Below are 18,921 nucleotides of genomic sequence, written 5' to 3'. Positions count from 1 at the left end.
GGGCATTCTTTCCATGTGGGGAGAACTCTAGGGTAAGGACAATGGATCCTGTCAGAAGGTAGAGTAAACCTGCAGGCAGGCAGAAAGTACAGCTGCATCCATCCGAAACATCTATCCTCCAAGGGTCTCAAAGGTAGAGAACCAGGAACCCCAAGCCATGGCCACTTTCTCCTTTGCAGCCTCTCCTCAGACTAATTAGAAGAGAGTGGAACCTCCCAGCCTGCAGGAAAATGATGTCCAAGCAGGCAGGGATAGTTGGGTGTAAGAACTCAAGGCACAGGCAGATGGCCACACCTCTGAGCAAAGCCTCCAGCACTGCCCCGCCACACAAGCCATTGGATGCTGCTGTTAAAGAAAGAGAGCTAGGGAGAATCCACAGAGTTCACCTGCTACAGCCTCGCTGCCTCCTCTGGCGTGAAAGCCTAGGAGGACTGAGGCAGAGGTGAGGGCGACTTGTATACAGGTCCCAACTCTGTAGCCTTCCTGTGGGACCCTGAAGGAACCATCTGTAAAGTAGGAGAACTGGCCGTCTTTAGAGCCTCTCCATTGGTAAAGGCAGGGACCTCTGTTCCCTTGCAGTCTGACAAAGATACTGTCCACATTTAATCCTTGTGGTTCAGAGTGACAGACGAATCCCTCCTCTATGCTCCCCCCCCCCCAGGCACTGCATAATTGATGGCCAGGGAGACAGGTTGCCCTCCCCCAGGGTGACCGAATGTCTGGGGCCCCAGGGCTTCTAGTCCACCACCCCCAAAGTCCCGGCGCCAAGACCCAGCTGGGGTCAATGAGACACAGCTGGTGGGTCAGGAATAAAGGAAGCAGAAAGGGGGACATTTGCTGGGAAAGAGGAATCTCCAGTTTACCATGGCTCCCTGGAGACCCTCAACCCTCCCTGTCTTCTTTCAGGTCGATCTGGAAGATCTGTCATCAGCCTGAGGGGTGGTAGGGGTACCCCGAGCATGACTGAATACCCTACCTGGGTCTCATCTCCTGGCTTCTTCAGCTATTGCCACTGCCCTAAAAGATGAGCAGGTGAAATGGCTTCTCTGCTCTCCCCAGGCCCTGGATACCACAGGGCCCTCTGGGGATGCCTGTGTGATCTGAGGCAGGCAGAGCTGCAAATTGATTCTGAGGATGTCATCCTCTATGACTAAACTAAGTCCAGATGATGGGGGTTGGGAGGGGGGGCACACAAACCATTTTAAAAGGCCTGGTGGTATAAAACCCAAAACTCAGCTTCTAGATAGGAAACGGACTAGGGAAGGGAGAGGCGGTCTGTGTTTTTCATCTCCATCTTCCCAGAGTTCTCTGCTTTTCAGACCGGCTTTTCAGGCCATTCTCCAGGTTTGAAGCTGTTGGCCAGTCTCTCAGCTAGTTCCTTTGACTGTTCCTTTCTTGTCCCATCTCCATTTCTTAACTTATGTGTGGTACTGTACCCCCAAAGCAACCCCACGAGTCTTCCCCTCCAATCCCTGCCACTTTTTCTCCACCAGGTGCCGAGCCCAAGTAACTAAGGTCAGAGGAAGGTGGGTTTCAGATCACCCAGGTGGGGGATGACTTCGGGGTCCGCATCTGTATGCTGGCAGCAAGCGTAGCCTGCCCAGGTCAGGGGCGGGCTCCTACGCGGCCCCGCCCCTGCCTCGCGTTCACGTGACCCTGGGCTAATCTTGTCCCGGTGACTTCACGGGCCCAGTAGTCATGGTTACGCCGCAGCGCCCAGCCCTTCCCCCAGCTGGCTGTGCTCTCTTCTCCCCTCTTGGACCCCTCCCACAGCCGCGCCCCCAGCCCCGCACCACGTGACGGTCGGGAAGGAGGTCGACAGGGGATGGGGCGCCGTGGCAGTAACCCCTTCCACTCCGCTTGCCGCGGTGCGGTCACTGGTGGCCAGGCGGTCCAGCAGGTGGGCCGAGAGCTTGCGAGAGCCCCAGCCTCGGGGCTTTGGTGAGGGAGGCGGAAGCCTTGGTTGGGGTCGTTTGCAGGAAATTCTCCGGTGCGTTTGCAGGCTGGTCAGTGCTTGTAATTTACCTTACAATAGACACCGTGGCTCTCCAAGCCGCACATTTTGTAGGCTGTGACGGCAATTCAGAGGCTGTGGTTCCTGATTTCTGGACCTTGGTTTTCTCTAGATCGTAGGAGAACTAATAATGCCTTCTTTGCTAGGCTGTTCTGAGGGTGCAGGGAACTGAGAGATACACGGAGCATGTGCGGCCCTGGGTGGGTAGAGCAGTGCTCCTACTCTGGTTGGAAGCTGAGCGGGAGCCATGGAGCAGGAAGCTCAGGCTTTGCCCACCTAGAAGGGAATTAACTAGACAGGGTTGGAACTTCACGGAAGACTTCCAGGTTGAAGTGAATTAACTAGACAGGGTTGGAACTTCACAGAAGACTTCCAGGTTGAAGTGAAACTTGGAAGACAAGAAGGGTAACCTTGTGACGCCAGTGGGGCTAATAATGCCAACTGTATTTGTATACTTTTTAGTTTTTTAATGACAGAGAGAAAAAGAGAGAGAGAGAGTGTGTGTGTGTGTGTGTTGAGCTAATGGCACCTCACACTTGCAGGGCCTTGGATCCCCTGGAACAAGAGTTATAGGGGTTGTGAGCACCATGTGGGTGCTGGGAATGGAACCCCAGTCATCTGCAAGAACAGTAAGCACTCTTGACCCTCATCCATCTCTTCGCCCCCTTAGCATATATTAATTACACATAATAATGGGTTTCACTGTTACATTTTCATACGTGTGTGTGTAATGTACTTGATCACCCATATTCCCCATAACTCTGGTTCCATCGTTCCCATACCCTTCTTGTCCCCTTCCATTTTCATATCAGGTTTTTTTTTCCTTTTTGTGACCCACAGAGTTTAACTAGGTTTGCAAATAGGATCATGAATGAGGGTTAATTTACAGTATCACTAGCACCTTACCAGTGGCTATACCATCAAAGAAAATGTCTTTCCTTCTCCCCAGCAACCATTAGCTGCATGTATAGTCTCAACAATAGAGGACCAGAGGGAGGGAAGAGGTGATGTGGTGTGAGCCCTCCATATCTCAGGATTGCATGTTCACATATCCAATATGTGATAATCACTATATTTTATGCTGATAATCAATATATCCCTAGAGTTTATGGGTTGGTTTGTTGGTTTGTTTGTTTGTTTGTTTGTTTTTAAGACAAAGTTTCACCCTGTAGCCTAGGCTGGCCTGAAACTCACTATGAAGCCAGAGATGACCTTGAACTTCTGATCCTCTCACCTCCATCCCTGACTGCTGGGACTGCTGGTATGTGCCATTATGTGTGTGCTGTTGGAGATTGAACTCAAGGCCTCTTCCATGCTATGCAAGCACCCTACCAACTGAGCTATAGCCCCAGCCTTCCCACCTTAGAGTAGTATATTGTATTGAGGATTAATTTCAGTAATACATTTATACCAAATGCTAACTTACATAATAATTTCTTGAAAAGTTCACATTGTCTTTGGACACCATAATTCAGAACCCTGATATAGCTTCGTGTCCAGGGTAGCTTAGATATCAACATAAATAAGCCACTAAGGTATCTAAAGCAAACGGGGCTGATGAGTTTGTGTTTTGGGTCTTTCAGAAGCTGGATAAGAAATTAAGAAAGAACTTAAGAGGCATTTGATGGTGACAGCTGATGAAGCAGTATAAGGACAGAATGACAATGTGTCATTTATTATAAATTTTTTTAATTACTGTATATTATGTATGACTGTTTTACCTGTATGCATGTATGTGTACCAAGTGTGTGTCTGTTGGATTCTCTGGAACTGGGGTTACAGATAGTTGTGAGCTACCATGTGGATGTGACATTCAAACCCAGATCCTCTGCAAAGCAACTAAAGCTCTTAGACACTGTGCCCAGCCCAGTATGTAGGATTTTCAAATGTACTAGTCACAGAATCAACTGAGGTGCTTGTTAACTATGCAGATCCCAAACAAATCCCGTACCCAGTGAGAGTCTTCAAGAGCAAGGACTGCAGATGATGGTTAGGCAAGCTAAGACTGTTTCCCAAACTTCCTTTGCATCATGCTCTGAACATACTCCTCTGTGGCACCCCACACACACTGTGGTTCGTTCCCAAGAGAGTACTGCAGGGGCTGAAGAACTTGCCTCAGAAGCTGTTAGATTGTTGTCAGGGAACCTTGCATCTCATCCTATGATATCCAACTAAACATGTGGCTGGAAGAATAGTACGTCTATTGGAGTCAAGTTCTGAAGTAAGCCTGAAAAATTGGGAGAGTTTGTTGTGCCTGAGTGCTATTGCTACCTAGTTCAGCTCTTTGTATGACTGGAGAAATTGACACTTAACTATACTTTACTTGAATCAAATGTAAAACTTAGAATTTGTATTGGTAGTGAATTAGTATTATTTTTGGAGATAGCGTCTTTGGTAGCTCAGACTGGCCTCAGATTCACCACTACTTAGCCAATTGGAGATAGACAGGGTCTTTTGTAGCTCAGGCTGGCCTCAGATTCCTACTTACCAATGACCTTGAATGTTTGATCCTCCTGCCTCCAACTCCCAAGTGCTGGGGTGATGAGCCTGTGAACCATGCTTGGGTTTATGCAGTTTAGGGCCTTTTGCCTTCTAGGCAAGTGCTCTACCTAAGCCACATCCTCAACCCATTTTTATTTCACACAGGGTCTCCTTTATTCAGACCAACCTCAAATTTGCTGTGTAGCTGAAAATGACCTTGAATTGATTACTGCCTCCATCTCCCCAGTGCTGGGATTGCAGGCATGCACCACCACAGCAGGTTTATGTGGTGCAAGGGCTCTGTGTATGCTGGGCAAGCACTTTACCAACTGAGTCACATCCCAGTTCCTCGACTTGTGATTTTCTAATTAGTGCTATTTAAGTAGCACATAGCTACAAACTGGGACGTGTTTCTATTGCCTGGGAAGCTGAATCTTGGTTTGGGGATCTAGGGGTAGAAGAACGATGCAGAAGGCTAGAGCTTCACACAACCCCATTGGATAATTCTGCCCTCAACCCCTTTATTTTTCCAGTTGTGCCAAGGAGATAGTACAGCTCTGTGGTTATGGTTATAGACACAAGATCACATCCCACTGGAGAGGCCTAAGTAGGTACCTGTAAGCACAGAGAAGAAAGATGGGCCCAGATACTAGGTGTTCCTGGGAAGACCTCAGTGACTGTTAACCAGGGAAGCCCAGGAACATCATCTGGGTACCTTAGTAGAAAGCCTGCCAGTACCATATGTCATTCAATATAATGATGCATTTAGGTGCATTACCACCATGTGCCCAAGATTTAGATCCAGGGTAAAGTGATCCCTAGACTGGACTTAGTGATACACACCTTTAATCTTAGCACAAAGGAAAGAGGCTGGTAGATCTCTGTTAAGCTCGAGGCCAAGCTATTCCAGGCTACTGTTCCAGGACAACCAGACCTATATTTGTGGGAGGGGGGAATCTGATTTCATATAATATCTGTATCTTTTACAGTCAACGTCAGCTGACAAGAATGGGTGCTGCAGGGGTTAATGACAACTGCACAGCAAAGAGGAAGTATTTCAGTTGCGCTTTTTTTTTTTTTTTTTTTTTGAGACAAGGTCTCACTGTACAAACAATGCTGGCTTTGAACTCTGCCTCCCAAGTGTATATGCCACTACACGAGGCCTAGTTTTATTATTACTAAAAAAATACGTATATTTTTAGATTTATGTGTATTGGTGTCTTGCCTGCAAGTATGTCAATGCATCGTGTATGTACAGTATCTGGAGAAGCTAGAAGAGAGTGTTGGATCACTTAGAACTGGAATTTCAGATGATTGCTAGTCATGGTTTAGGTTCTAAGACTCAAAGCCAGGTCCTTTGCAAGACCACCAAGTACTCAATGCTGAGCCATCTCTCCAGCCCTTGCTTTTGTTTTTGATCTTGCCATGCTGGGCATGAAACCTAGGGATCCAAGTACATAAGTTAAATGTTGCATGATGACACCAGGCAGTGGTAGCACACACCTTTAATCTCAGCCCTTGTGAGACAAGAGGCAGGCAGATTACTGAGTTCGAGGCCAGCCAGGGCTACACAGAGAAATCCTGTCTTGAAAAAACCAAAAAGGAAAGAAAAGGAAAGGAAAGGAAAGAAAAGGAAAGAAAAGGAAGGAAGGAAGGAAGGAAATGTTGCATGATGGAACTATGATTACACCACCGCCATCTCTTCTGCAGCAGCGGTTAGTCCAGTGCCTCGCACATGTTGAATTCTTTGCATTCCATTACTCTAGCCTTTGTACTTGAGTTTGATACTTTAAAAATTGTGGGGGTGTGAATGTGCTGTAGTACATGAGAGGCCAGGACAACACTTTTGGGGGTTGGCTTTCCTTCCACTGAGTAATTCACTAGGCTTGCAACAGCAAATTATTTTACCCACTGAGTCTTTCTTTAGCCAGTACCTGAGTGGGTTTTTGCTTCCCTCTGATGATACTCAAGTATATTATTTGTATACAAGAGTATTGTTGATCACTAATCGGTACCAAGAAGAAGCTCCTCTGTATTAGGTTTCCCATAGGGTACAGAGAGTTGACACTCAGGCCAACTCCAGCTAGGTACCGTGAGCTCTTGCAGTAACTGGCTGATGGCCCTTCCCTCCTTAATTCCTTACAGGGCCCGCTGCTCAGGACACCTGGCTCCAGAGGCCATGGCCTGCCTCCATGAAACCCGAACACCCTCCCCTTCCTTTGGGGGCTTTGTGTCTACTCTAAGTGAGGCTTCCATGCGAAAGCTGGATCCAGACACTTCAGACTGCACCCCCGAGAAAGACCTGACACCCACTCAGTGTGTACTTCGAGATGTTGTGCCTCTCGGTGGGCAGGGTGGAGGAGGGCCCAGCCCCTCCCCAGGTGGAGAGCCTCCCCCAGAGCCTTTCGCCAATAGTGTCCTGCAGCTACATGAGCAGGATACAGGTGGGCCAGGGGGAGCCACTGGGTCACCTGAGAGTCGAGCATCTAGAGTTCGAGCTGATGAGGTACGTCTGCAGTGCCAGAGTGGCAGTGGCTTCCTTGAAGGTCTTTTTGGCTGCCTGCGCCCTGTCTGGACAATGATTGGCAAAGCCTACTCCACAGAACACAAGCAACAGCAGGAAGGTAGGCCAGATCCCTGTAGGAACACCCTCCATTTCCTTCAAGTCCTACCAAACCTTCCTAATCTGCTTTATTTTCCTTTACATTTGTTTCTGGTGCTAGGATTAGACACTACATGCTAGATAAGTGTTTTACTTACTGCACAGCTGAATCCTCAGCTCTTCAGTATTTTCTCACATTGTGCCAGGAAACTGAACCCAGGAACTTAGGTTTTACACCTCCTAGCCAAGTGCTCTACAAATGAGCTATATACATACCCTTATGTCCACCTAGCTTTTCACAAGACTACCCAAGTATTTCCTTCACTAGACTTTTCAACCTACTTTGTTTTCTCATCATTGATATACTCAGCCAACCCTTGAGTGTCTCAAGTTCAGTGCAGATCTTTCTGAGCCTGTGGCACTGTGCCTCCTACCTACAGACCTTTGGGAAGTCCCCTTTGAGGAAATCCTGGACCTGCAGTGGGTAGGCTCAGGGGCTCAGGGTGCCGTTTTCCTGGGACGCTTCCACGGGGAGGAGGTAGCTGTGAAGAAGGTTCGAGATCTCAAGGAGACTGACATCAAGCATCTTCGAAAGCTGAAGCACCCCAACATCATCACTTTCAAGTGAGGTCCAGGGCAGGGGCTGGGGATACCATGACACACAGGACTCCCCTCACCTGGGACTATATCCCCTTTCTCAAAGGAGACCCAGAAATGGCATGGGTAGAAACGTAGGTCCCAGGTACACAAGGCAGATATTAAGCTTTACCCCTGTCTGTCCCTCAGGGGTGTTTGCACACAGGCCCCCTGCTACTGCATCCTTATGGAGTTCTGCGCTCAAGGACAGCTATATGAGGTGCTCAGAGCCGGCCGCCCTGTCACCCCCTCCTTGCTGGTTGACTGGTCCATGGGCATTGCTGGTGGCATGAATTACCTGCACCTGCACAAGATTATCCACAGAGACCTGAAGTCACCCAAGTGAGTAAGGATGCAAGCTGATGTGCATGTAGGTCACCTACCCGTGGCAGCCTGGCCAACTCCCTATGTTTTAGATTCTGCCCTAAGTCCATCCCTTCTAAGTGGCAGTCCTCTGGAGGACTGTGGTGAGCCTCTCAACTTTAGGTGTGTCAGATATTATCAGAAAGTAAGAGCAGTTAGATGGGGTATGGAAAGATGTGGATCCTGGCTGACTACACTCTTTACCAGCATGCTAATCACATACGACGATGTGGTGAAGATCTCAGATTTTGGCACTTCCAAGGAGCTGAGTGACAAGAGCACCAAGATGTCCTTTGCAGGAACAGTAGCCTGGATGGCTCCTGAAGTGATCAGAAATGAACCTGTGTCTGAGAAGGTTGACATCTGGTAAGCAGCAGGATGAGACTTTTAGGACGGGTACAGAGGTCATGCAGGTCTGGAGAGAACCCTTCCAAATGATGTTCCTTCCTCAGGTCCTTTGGGGTGGTGCTATGGGAACTACTGACTGGAGAGATTCCCTACAAAGATGTAGATTCCTCAGCCATCATCTGGGGTGTGGGAAGCAACAGTCTCCACCTGCCTGTACCCTCCAGCTGCCCAGATGGTTTTAAAATTCTACTTCGCCAGTGCTGGTAAGGATGGGAGCTGGGAGACTGGACTGACAATAAAGAAACACCTAGAACTCAAGACATCTAGGTTCAGATGTCCTTAGCAAAAGTAAGCTAAAGCTTTCTAATCTCTCCAAGGTCCAGGACACAGAATGTGTACCAAGGGAACTTAACTTACAACTTACAGGCTGCTCTGGCCTGCAGAAAACACATCAAAGATTTGCATCATATCTTCTTTGAACATGTATCTGATTTGATCCAATGATCAATATTTACGATGTCAGGTTGCTGTTGCTGTAAAGCAGAAAGACGTCACTGACCTTACTCAGTCCCCAAGGAAGGAAGACTGAACCTGTTACTGACATCCCCAGTGTTTCCTTTGATGGAATCAGTTAAAAGTTGTGGGGAAAGTTGTAGCCCTGGCTGTCCTGGAAGACACTATGTAAACAAGAATTAAAGGCACCACAACCAGACACCAAACACTTTGCTCAGGTATAAATATTAGAGCCAGAAACTGGTGGCACATGCCTTTAATTCCAGCACTTGAGAGGCAGAGGCCACCCTGGTCTACAAAATTAAGTTCCAGGGCAGCCAGAGCTACACATAGAAATCCTGTCTCAAAAAAAAATCAAAAGGAGAAAACAAACAAGCTAGGTTAAATAGACCCCTCTCTGTGGTATTTTGGTGTTAACAATGGTATCAGATTAGGTGCTAGGAAAATATGCTCTGGTTCCATTCTAATCCACCTTCTTATTTCACAACTCCTTTAGGAATAGCAAACCACGAAATCGCCCATCATTCCGACAGATCTTGCTGCACCTGGACATTGCCTCAGCTGATGTGCTCTCTACACCCCAGGAGACTTACTTTAAGTCCCAGGTGTGCTTTGGGTGGAAAAACAGACCTTTGACCCTTGCAGCCATGGCAGCTTTTGAAGTGACCAGTAAATGTGACTGAATAGATAAGTCCTTAGAGAAACATCCATTTCCTTTTGTAACTTACAGTGGCTCAGGCAACCTTCCAAGAGCACAGGTCTGTGAGGTGACAGGGACATAGTCCTCACCCCCTCCCCCGTGTCTCTCCATCCCTAGGCAGAGTGGCGGGAAGAAGTAAAACTGCACTTTGAAAAGATTAAGTCAGAAGGGACCTGTCTGCACCGCCTAGAAGAGGAACTGGTGATGCGGAGAAGGGAGGAGCTCAGGTATGTGCCTATTTAGGAAAGTGAATCTTATCTAAACAGCAGGAACCATTCATCATGGAGTCACAGAGAACACCCAGCTCACCGAGGGAAAATCATCTGCCCTTTCAGACATGCCCTGGACATCAGGGAGCACTATGAACGCAAGTTGGAGAGAGCCAACAACCTGTACATGGAACTGAATGCCCTCATGCTGCAACTAGAACTCAAAGAGAGGGAATTGCTCAGGTAGGTAAATAACACTTAAGACAGTATAGCGCATTCCTAGTTTTCATGAAAATAACCAATTTAGGAGACCCAACTGAGTCTGGATTTTTTTAGGCGAGAGCAGGCTTTAGAAAGGCGGTGTCCTGGTCTACTAAAGTCACACCCTTCCCGGGGCCTCCTACATGGAAACACTATGGAGAAGCTCATCAAGAAAAGGAACGTGCCACAGAAACTGTCGCCCCACAGCAAAAGGTGAGACCCACATGAGGACATTGCAGGAGGGATCCTTGCAAGGATCTCTTTAGTGGGGAGAGACTTACCACTGTTAATCTGAACATTATACTTTCCCTCCCTTACCAGGCCAGATATTCTCAAGACAGAGTCTTTGCTACCTAAACTAGATGCAGCCCTAAGTGGGGTGGGGCTTCCTGGGTGTCCTAAGGGCCCCCCTTCACCTGGAAGGAGTCGGCGTGGCAAGACCCGTCACCGAAAGGCCAGTGCCAAGGGCAGCTGTGGAGACCTGCCTGGGCTTCGTGCAGCTTTGCCACCCCATGAGCCTGGAGGACTAGGAAGCCCAGGGGGCCTAGGAGTGGGCCCTTCAGCTTGGGATGCTTGCCCCCCTGCTCTCCGTGGACTCCACCATGACCTTCTACTCCGAAAGATGTCATCATCATCCCCAGACCTGCTATCAGCAGCGCTGGGAGCCCGAGGCCGAGGGGCTACAGGGGGAGCTCGGGATCCTGGCTCACCACCTCCACCCCAGGGCGATACTCCTCCAAGTGAGGGATCAGCTCCTGGTTCCACCAGCCCAGATTCACCTGGGGGAGCTAAAGGGGAACCACCTCCACCAGTAGGGCCTGGAGAAGGTGTGGGGCTGCTGGGAACTGGAAGGGAAGGGACTGCAGGCCGGGGAGGAAACCGGGCTGGGTCCCAGCACTTGACCCCCGCTGCGCTGCTGTACAGGGCTGCTGTGACTCGAAGTCAGGTAAAGTATGGGGATGTTCTTCTGCCCCACACCTCATTTCCTTAAAATCCTTCATCTCCTCAAGGGTCCAAGTGCTAACTATACCCCAACCCCACTCAACTATGTATCGTTGCCCAATTCTTAATGACTTACCATTTTTTGACTGGTTTACTTACACACACCTACCCACACCCATCTCTACTGTAGAAACGTGGTATCTCATCTGAAGAAGAAGAAGGAGAGGTAGACAGTGAAGTAGAGCTACCCCCAAGTCAAAGGTGAGTGGTGCTGTAATGGCATCTTTCACTTTGGGAACTTTAAAGGACTCTACACAAGCTGTAACCATGCCTCAACATTTAGGTGGCCTCAGGGCCCGAACATGCGTCAGTCACTATCTACATTCAGCTCAGAGAACCCATCAGATGTGGAGGAAGGTACAGCTAGTGAGCCTTCCCCAAGTGGCACACCAGAAGTTGGCAGTACCAACACTGATGAGCGGCCGGATGAACGATCTGATGACATGTGCTCACAGGGCTCAGAAATTCCACTGGACCTACCTACTTCAGAGGTAGTCCCTGAACGTGAATCCAGCTCCTTGCCGACACAACACCAGGATGGCCAGGTAAGTTTGAGTTGCAACCACCAGACACTGAAAAGTGAACTGGGATCAGAAACCCAGTCATTTGAGAATCTAAAGATCATTATTCCATAACCATGAAAACAAATATCCATGTAAGTAGTAGTTGAGAATTAATGGTCCCAGCATATAGTGCCTGATGTTTGTGTGGCAGCTTTGATGACACTAATCATCAAGGTATCCTAAAAGGAGTCTAGCATAGTGCCTTGGACCTATGAACGGATTAAAAAAAAAAAAAAACTCCACTGATAATATAAAAGGGTCCCCAAGGTTCCCCCACCTCACTGCATTTCTACTCTTCACAGGGCCCCAATCCTGAAGACTCAGACTGTGACAGCACTGAATTGGACAACTCCAACAGCATTGATGCCTTGCGGCCCCCAGCCTCCCTTCCACCATGAAAGACACTCTTATTCCTTGTACATAGAGAAATATTTATATAAATAATATATATGCGCCACATAATCAACAGATAGATGGGGCTTTCTTAGCCTTAAGCCAGGCTTAAGAGTGAACGACGCCCCTGACCAATTACCGAATAAGTTCTGGGGACACTGGCAGCTGTGGGAATGAATGACTCCAAGTACTACCCTAGAGCTATAAGGAAAGGAAGCTGGTCCCTTCTTGCTTCACCCCATTCCTTATGTTGAACAAGCAAGTAGGCAATAGAAAAGCCAGGCTTGTCTCTATACTGTCTATCCCTGAACACTGGAGGGGCAGGAAGAAGATTCACTTAAAACTGCACTTTTATTTTCTGTTTACTGTTTACACATTTTGCACTTGGGAGGAGGGAAACTAAGGCTGGGTCATCCCTCTGAGGTTTCTCAGGTGGCAATGTAACTCATTTCTTTGTTCCTGTTTCTCTGCCCAAACCCTGGCTTTGGGCCCAGAGGCAAGTTAAACGACTAACAGCATGTGATGGCTCAGGCTGAAGAACTGGGGTGCTGTTAGTCCCCACTGTTATCTTGGTGCCTGGTAGGGGTGGGGACTGTCATATTGTAACCCCTGTGAACAACCTTGAAATATAACCACTCCATGCAGGCCCAACTGTCGAGGGTTTTCTTGGTGAATGAGTGGAGTGGTATAATACATGGTTTCGCCTTGGATTTAAGATTTTATCTGAGGAATTTGGACAAGTTACTTTCTAAGTTAACATAAATGATAGCAGGTAAACTTTTCTAAATGATTTCAGAACAAGGAGGTCTCAAAACACCTATGGAGATAACTAAATTAAAGAATGCAAGGTAGAACAAGGGGCAGCCATTCCCAAGTTTACTATCCACGAGTTCCTGCCCAGCTCCATAAATGCACCAGCTGCTCTACAATCCTAGGGTAAGTGTATTTGTCAATCTCCGTAAACAAGTTTTCAGAGGCTACCCAGTATCATGGAGGGGGAGGCGATCGAGGGCAAATTAAAAAAAAAAAAAAATTGGAGTGGTAAAAAAGGAATTAATTAATTAATTCTATTGAAACTAAATCAGGGCTCTCTGAAGGTTAAAAGGTATAAAAATAACATCAAACAGGAACAACACCCACATAAGTCACTGTGGCATCCAGTTTCTATTCACAAAGAAAAAGCTCCAGTCCATCTTTTAATTTTTTTTTTGAAAAATTCCTGACATTACAGAACTAAACTGAAATGTATTAATAATCCACTCTTACATTTCCATGACAAACAAAAATTCATGAGCCAAAAAAAAAAAAAAAACCCAAAAAAACAAAAGGGGGAGAAGCTTATAAAACTAAATATGGATATCTCAGCGTAACTGCTGAACAGAGAAAGGAATTAAAACACTTTAATTAAAAAATCATGAGTGGATGATAAAGTGTAGAAACTGAAAATTTACAAACTATTTTAAAACCTGGAATCGCTGACTGTTCAGAAACTACACAGATGGATCATGGGTGGTGGTGAACAGCAGAAAGGGATTATGGATGAATCTGCTCTGTTCTAGCTGCTCCCCATGCCACCTGTCTCCGAGGAAAGCCTGTAAAACAGAAACAAGAATAAGTCAGTTTACCTAGCTACAATTCATCACACCAAGGTATTTCAAGGTTTCTTAGATTAGCTAGTACTATAGTGCACAAGGCTGTTTATGTAACACCACTACAACCAAGGTTCCTAAGGTGTTCTCAGAAGAACATAACAAATGATGTTAAGTTGGTGACACTGTCTCTTCACGTTTTATTCTTTGCAAACTGAAAGCATTTCTAGAGAACATTAGGCTTCAAGGAGTTGATCCTGCCATGTGTTTACACTAGAACAGCCTACCAATGTGAAGGGACTTTGTGTTGGGAGCCTAACATTTAAAGATATGTAATTTTAACAATACTTAAAGGTAGGAGCAAGAATAGGAGCTATAGTGAAAAATTCAATTATTGTTTTCAAGCTTCTAATTTTCGGACAAATACCAACAAGAAAACACGTATCAAAAAGCTTCAATTCAGTTCCTTAGCTCACTCTTCAAAATCCAAAACCTGTGGCCTTGCTGGTGCCAAATTCTCCTTGTAAACATACCTGGCTACAGTGCCTTCCTACTTGTTTCAAATAGGTCATTTGAGGTTCTGGAATACAATTAAGCTTTGAGAGAAAGGCATTCAGTGTACATTTCATTATCACTGGGTAAAAGCAAAATGCCTCATTCTGAACACAACTAGAGGTGTCTCAGGTCCACACCACAAGCTTAACTTGCTTAACTTCACAAAGAACCAACTGACATCAATTTGTGATGTTTGGCTCAATACCATGTGCACTAAATGTACAAATACCATAGGGGAAGGGGTATATCCCGGAAACCAGAGAAATCATTCTTCAATTAAAAACTGTGTTTTCTTTAAAGTCAGAAATTATTTTTCCTATGTTACTACCCTAATGTGCCTAAACTTTAAATATACATGTGAGATCTCAAACTATGCAGAGTGAAACCTCTCATAGGTAAATGCAGCATGGAGGGGAATCTTTAGCATTTTAAAAAGGAAGGAAGAGGATTTCAAGCAATGAGGACCTGCTCCCAATATAAAAATGCCAGAAGTGGCAATGTCCACCTGGAATACCAATGCAGGGGAAGTAGAGAGCAGGGCACATAGTCTAGCCAAATCAGTGAGCTCCAAGCTCAGTCAAAAATCTCAAAAAATGAAAGATGAGTAAGGAAAATAACAAAATCAGTTTTTGAATTCCACACACCCGTACATGTTCACATGCACACAACTCACATCAGGCCTACATAGGCTGTAGAAATGGCTCAGATACAGGTTTTGTCATCTGACCACATAGACCTGACTTTAACAAGCCCAGTGTAGTGTTAAAACAGATACAGTAGATAGTGCATAGCATCTGTAGTCCCAGCACATCAACCACAAATCAGAGGCAGAGAAAGAATTCCTAGAAACTGTAAAGTCAGGGTTTTTTTAAGTTTTCAAAAGGACTATCTGAAACCAAGTGGAAGACAATGACGACCTCCACTTGTACACTATAGTACATACACACCTAGGCCCAACAAATGGACGACCTATGAACAGCAACAACAAAACACGAATGCAGCAGAATCTTGCCTATCTCAAAATAGGATGACCCAATGACAAGGTAAATAAGCTTTAGGGACTCAAGATACTGCTCAGTGGTTAAGAACACTTGTTGCTCTTATAGGGAATCAGATTTTATTCCTAGAACCCACATGGTGGCTCACAAATGTCTGTGACTCCAATTCTATGGGAGCCAACATTTTCAGGTCTTCAAAGGCCCTGTACATGTATACTTCAGCAAACTGAATAAGAGACCAGTGGAGTGGGAAAGAAAGATTCAATGTAAATGGTTAGTTTTAATCTAGTATCTCAAAAAACAACCATATAGGGCAGTAGTACTGTGGCCATATAAACAGCTCAAGAACTATCCAGTACTCATAATAAAGCCTTATCAGGAATTTAAAGAGCAAGATGAGCTAGATGAGTTACAGAGGGAAATCTCAACCAGAAATACAATGACTTTTGACATCAGACACATATCGGAGCATCAAGCTCTTAAGTATTTTCACACCAAAAACCTTTGTTAAAAATTATAGTATCAGCCAGGTGTGGTGGCGCACGCCTTTAATCCCAGCACTTGGGAGGCAGAGGCAGGCGAATTTCTGAGTTCGAGGGCAGCCTGGTCTACAAATGGAGTTCCAGGACAACCAGGACTACACAGAGAAACCCTGTCCAAACCAAAAAATGGTATCGAGCCCCTTGAACATCTGGATTATTTCCCAGCAAATCTTTATTTGGGGATATTTATTGGATTAAGGCTAAGAGGCATTCCAACAAAGTTAAAACCCAAATCTCAATGAAGATGGTTATCAGCATAGTAACTTTTAACTATAGAAAGAGTTGGAACTATACAACATAGGAGGCAGCTAACATAGCATCGACCCATAAACCTGCAATTTGCTCTACTAAAAATCCTTAACCCAGGCTGGGTGGGGATTAGTGCATGGACAGCTAGGACTACACACACACAAACACAAACACACACACACACACACACACACACACGCACACCTGTCTTAAGGAGAAAAAAAAAAATCTTGACACAGACTTAGGATATGTGAACAAATGTGTTGTAAAGCTAGGACAGAAGAAAGGAGCCACAATAACACCAGAAACTGAAAGATTAATAACAAGCATGAACAACTATTGTTTTCATGATGATGTTCAACAATGTTACCCTAAGGGATGTTTGGAAAAGACCATCAGGGAAAAAAAAAATCTAGAAACCTTCACTGCCTACCTACCAGTAAAGAAGACTCACAATATGTACCTTGGATTATCAAAATGACTTAATCATCACCTCCTTTAAGACTCACAATATGTACCTTGGATTATCAAAATGACTTAATCATCACCTCCTTTTAGTTTTTAAATGCTAGAAAACAATCCCAGGGCCCAGCAAATATCCTGCTACGGCTTAAGCCTCAGCCACAAAACCCTTAGAACACCATTTTTTTCCCTTGTGGAAAAACATCTGTGGCTTATCTTAGTTTTTAAAAGTGGCCAAGGAGCCAGGCGAGGTGGCGCACGCCTTTAATCCCAGCGCTAGGGAGGCAGAGGCAGGCGCATTTCGGCCTGGTCTACAAAGTGAGTTCCAGGACAGCTAGGGCTACACAGAGAAACCCTGTCTTGAAAAACAAAAAACAAAACAAACAAACAAAAAAAGTGGTCAAGGTGTACCTAGGCAGAAAACTACTATGGGATCAAGCCCCACACCAGAAAAAAGGAGAAAGCACACACCGTGAGCTAAGTGCAGCACTGTGGAAAAGCACAGCATTCATAAAGTTTATATTTTCTTAGGACCTCTTTTCTATCTCCCATTAGAGAATTCATTCAAATATAAGCATATTATCTCCCACTCATGGTACTGTTGCTAGTGAGAAAGACAGGTAGGAAATAGAAGGTAAATGAACTTGACTAAGCAATATTTAGAATGACCAACAATCAATCTATATAAAGCCCTTTCTAGTATCCCAGAAGCGGATCTAATGATCCATTAAAGGGATATAGGCAAAAGCTACTCAACTCTGACATTGAACACTGCCCATCTTATGGCTAAAGAAATCAGTCCTGTATATGCCTTTGAAATGACTATTCACCAGAGAGAAGAGCTCAGACAAAGACACATCATTACAACTATTGGTGTGTTAGCAAAATAAGTGTTCTTGACTTAAAAGCTTCTGGTCAGTCATGAAGGATCATCAGTATTTAAACTACTGAAGACCCTTCTACTTGAAAATATTGACAAAGGATTACAAAATTCATGGAAGATACAAGAGGGCTGCACAGCCATCCAATCTGACAAGGCACAAATCACAAATCCCCACCCTTCACCCGTCACATCACACAGTGAGCTACTGTTCTTACTGTGGCAACTTTATTATAACTAGAACACAGATTCAGCCAAGAAGTCCAGCTGACAGCTTTAACCATTAAATGATTTAAAGTTTAAAAAAAAAAAAAGAAAGGATTAAAGGAGAAGCTTTTATTCATCAACACAGAGCCTAACACATTTTTTTATATTGCAAGGCAGAATAAAGCTACAAAAAAGTATAACAGAATTAAAGAGTAAGAACTGTGGCTCTAGATAGAGATTTCAATCAACAAGTCAGACTCTGAACAGGCACTGAGCTGTGAAGACCTAAACCTAAACAAGTATTACCCCTGTTTCCATCCCCACCCAGTTATCCCCCAAAGTAGTAAAAGAAAATGATCACAAGCTCACAATAGTTTGGTTCTCACCAATGTTAACAAAGAAAAACAAAATAAACAAACACTTGAGGAAATGCCAAGATAAGCACTCAGTAGGGAGAGAATCTCTGCTTCTCGCCTTTCAGTTTGTTAGTTACACATGGCACAGTAGAGGTGGTGGTGGTGGTAGCTGAAGCCCCGGTACCCTTAGCAGCAGACACAACATTTAGAGCCAGGAGAGGGATGGGTTTCATGCCAAGCAGACTGGAGACACAAGGGGCGGTCGGAAGAGGGTTGGGGAGGCTGGAGGGTGCGTCGGAAGTCCCCGCTGTGGCGAGCGAGGGGGTGGTGGTGGAAGAGGAAGAAGAAGAAGAAGGGGTGGAGGGTTGAGAGAGGTTGATGCTGAGGTGATCAGGGATCGTGACGGAGGCTGCCTGGGAGGAGGGTTTAGCGTTTTCTAAACTGTAACAGAGGAAAAAAGGAACAAAAAAAAAGGGTGGGTGGAAGGGAAGACCACAATAGGGAAAAAGTACAGGACAAAATCCGCTTCAGTTATATCAGTAAGTGCCTTTGGCTGCCAATTAGGAAGATCTAATATCAACTTTATAATAAACTTTTATAGTCTGCGCCCCACCCTCTAAAATAGCTATATAATCACCCCCCCACACCGCCCGCCATACACAATGCTACTTAAAACTACTTTGATAAAGACACAGCAGACAAGACTGGGAAAAGGAATACAGAGCGCATATTTCCAACTATCTGATAGATTGACCCAACCCGGAAACCAGAGTAAAGTGGCCAAACCATGGTGGCACAGCTACTACAGAAGCTGAGGCAAATAATCAGAGTCCACACTAGTCTGGACTACAATAGGGAGTAGCCTTTAAGGCAACTTTAAAACCGTCTTTAAAAAAAAAAAAGCCGGGCGTGGTGGCGCACGCCTTTAATCCCAGCACTTGGGAGGCAGAGGCAGACGGATTTCTGAGTTCGAGGCCAGCCTGGTCTACAAAGTGAGT

The 18,921-nt window shown here is 45.6% G+C and overlaps 2 protein-coding genes across 21 annotated transcripts in view; one reads left to right on the top strand and one right to left on the bottom strand.

Moving 5' to 3' along the window:
* Nucleotides 1-13,426, top strand: part of Map3k12 (mitogen-activated protein kinase kinase kinase 12) — an 18,148-nt gene extending 4,722 nt beyond the window's left edge. The window contains exons 1-16 of one of the 7 annotated variants that reach the window (XM_029469745.1): nt 1,215-1,900; nt 2,557-2,643; nt 3,187-3,275; nt 6,641-7,119; nt 7,538-7,721; nt 7,884-8,075; nt 8,304-8,462; nt 8,549-8,707; nt 9,454-9,562; nt 9,775-9,884; nt 9,993-10,109; nt 10,203-10,340; nt 10,449-11,073; nt 11,260-11,330; nt 11,413-11,674; nt 11,995-13,426. In XM_029469745.1, coding sequence (XP_029325605.1) covers nt 6,675-7,119; nt 7,538-7,721; nt 7,884-8,075; nt 8,304-8,462; nt 8,549-8,707; nt 9,454-9,562; nt 9,775-9,884; nt 9,993-10,109; nt 10,203-10,340; nt 10,449-11,073; nt 11,260-11,330; nt 11,413-11,674; nt 11,995-12,090 — 2,667 coding nt within the window. In that variant the 5' untranslated portion in view covers nt 1,215-1,900; nt 2,557-2,643; nt 3,187-3,275; nt 6,641-6,674 and the 3' untranslated portion in view covers nt 12,091-13,426. The other 6 variants (XM_029469744.1, XM_029469749.1, XM_029469748.1 and 3 more) reach the window with 6 other exon arrangements.
* Pcbp2 (poly(rC) binding protein 2) overlaps nt 12,948-18,921 on the bottom strand; it is a 28,080-nt gene continuing 22,106 nt past the window's right edge. For 10 of the 14 annotated variants that reach the window (XM_021184217.2, XM_021184212.2, XM_021184211.2 and 7 more), the window contains one exon: nt 13,227-13,677. In XM_021184217.2, coding sequence (XP_021039876.1) covers nt 13,641-13,677 — 37 coding nt within the window. In that variant the 3' untranslated portion in view covers nt 13,227-13,640. Of the gene's footprint in view, nt 13,678-18,921 lie in introns of all 14 variants that reach the window. The other 4 variants (XM_021184215.1, XM_021184224.1, XM_021184220.1 and 1 more) reach the window with 1 other exon arrangement.

The sequence above is a fragment of the Mus caroli genome, chromosome 15 (assembly GCF_900094665.2).
Source record: "Mus caroli chromosome 15, CAROLI_EIJ_v1.1, whole genome shotgun sequence".
Taxonomy (NCBI): domain Eukaryota; kingdom Metazoa; phylum Chordata; class Mammalia; order Rodentia; family Muridae; genus Mus; species Mus caroli.
The sequence above is the reverse complement of the archived record's forward strand: the minus strand, read 5'-3'. Positions and strand labels throughout refer to the sequence as shown.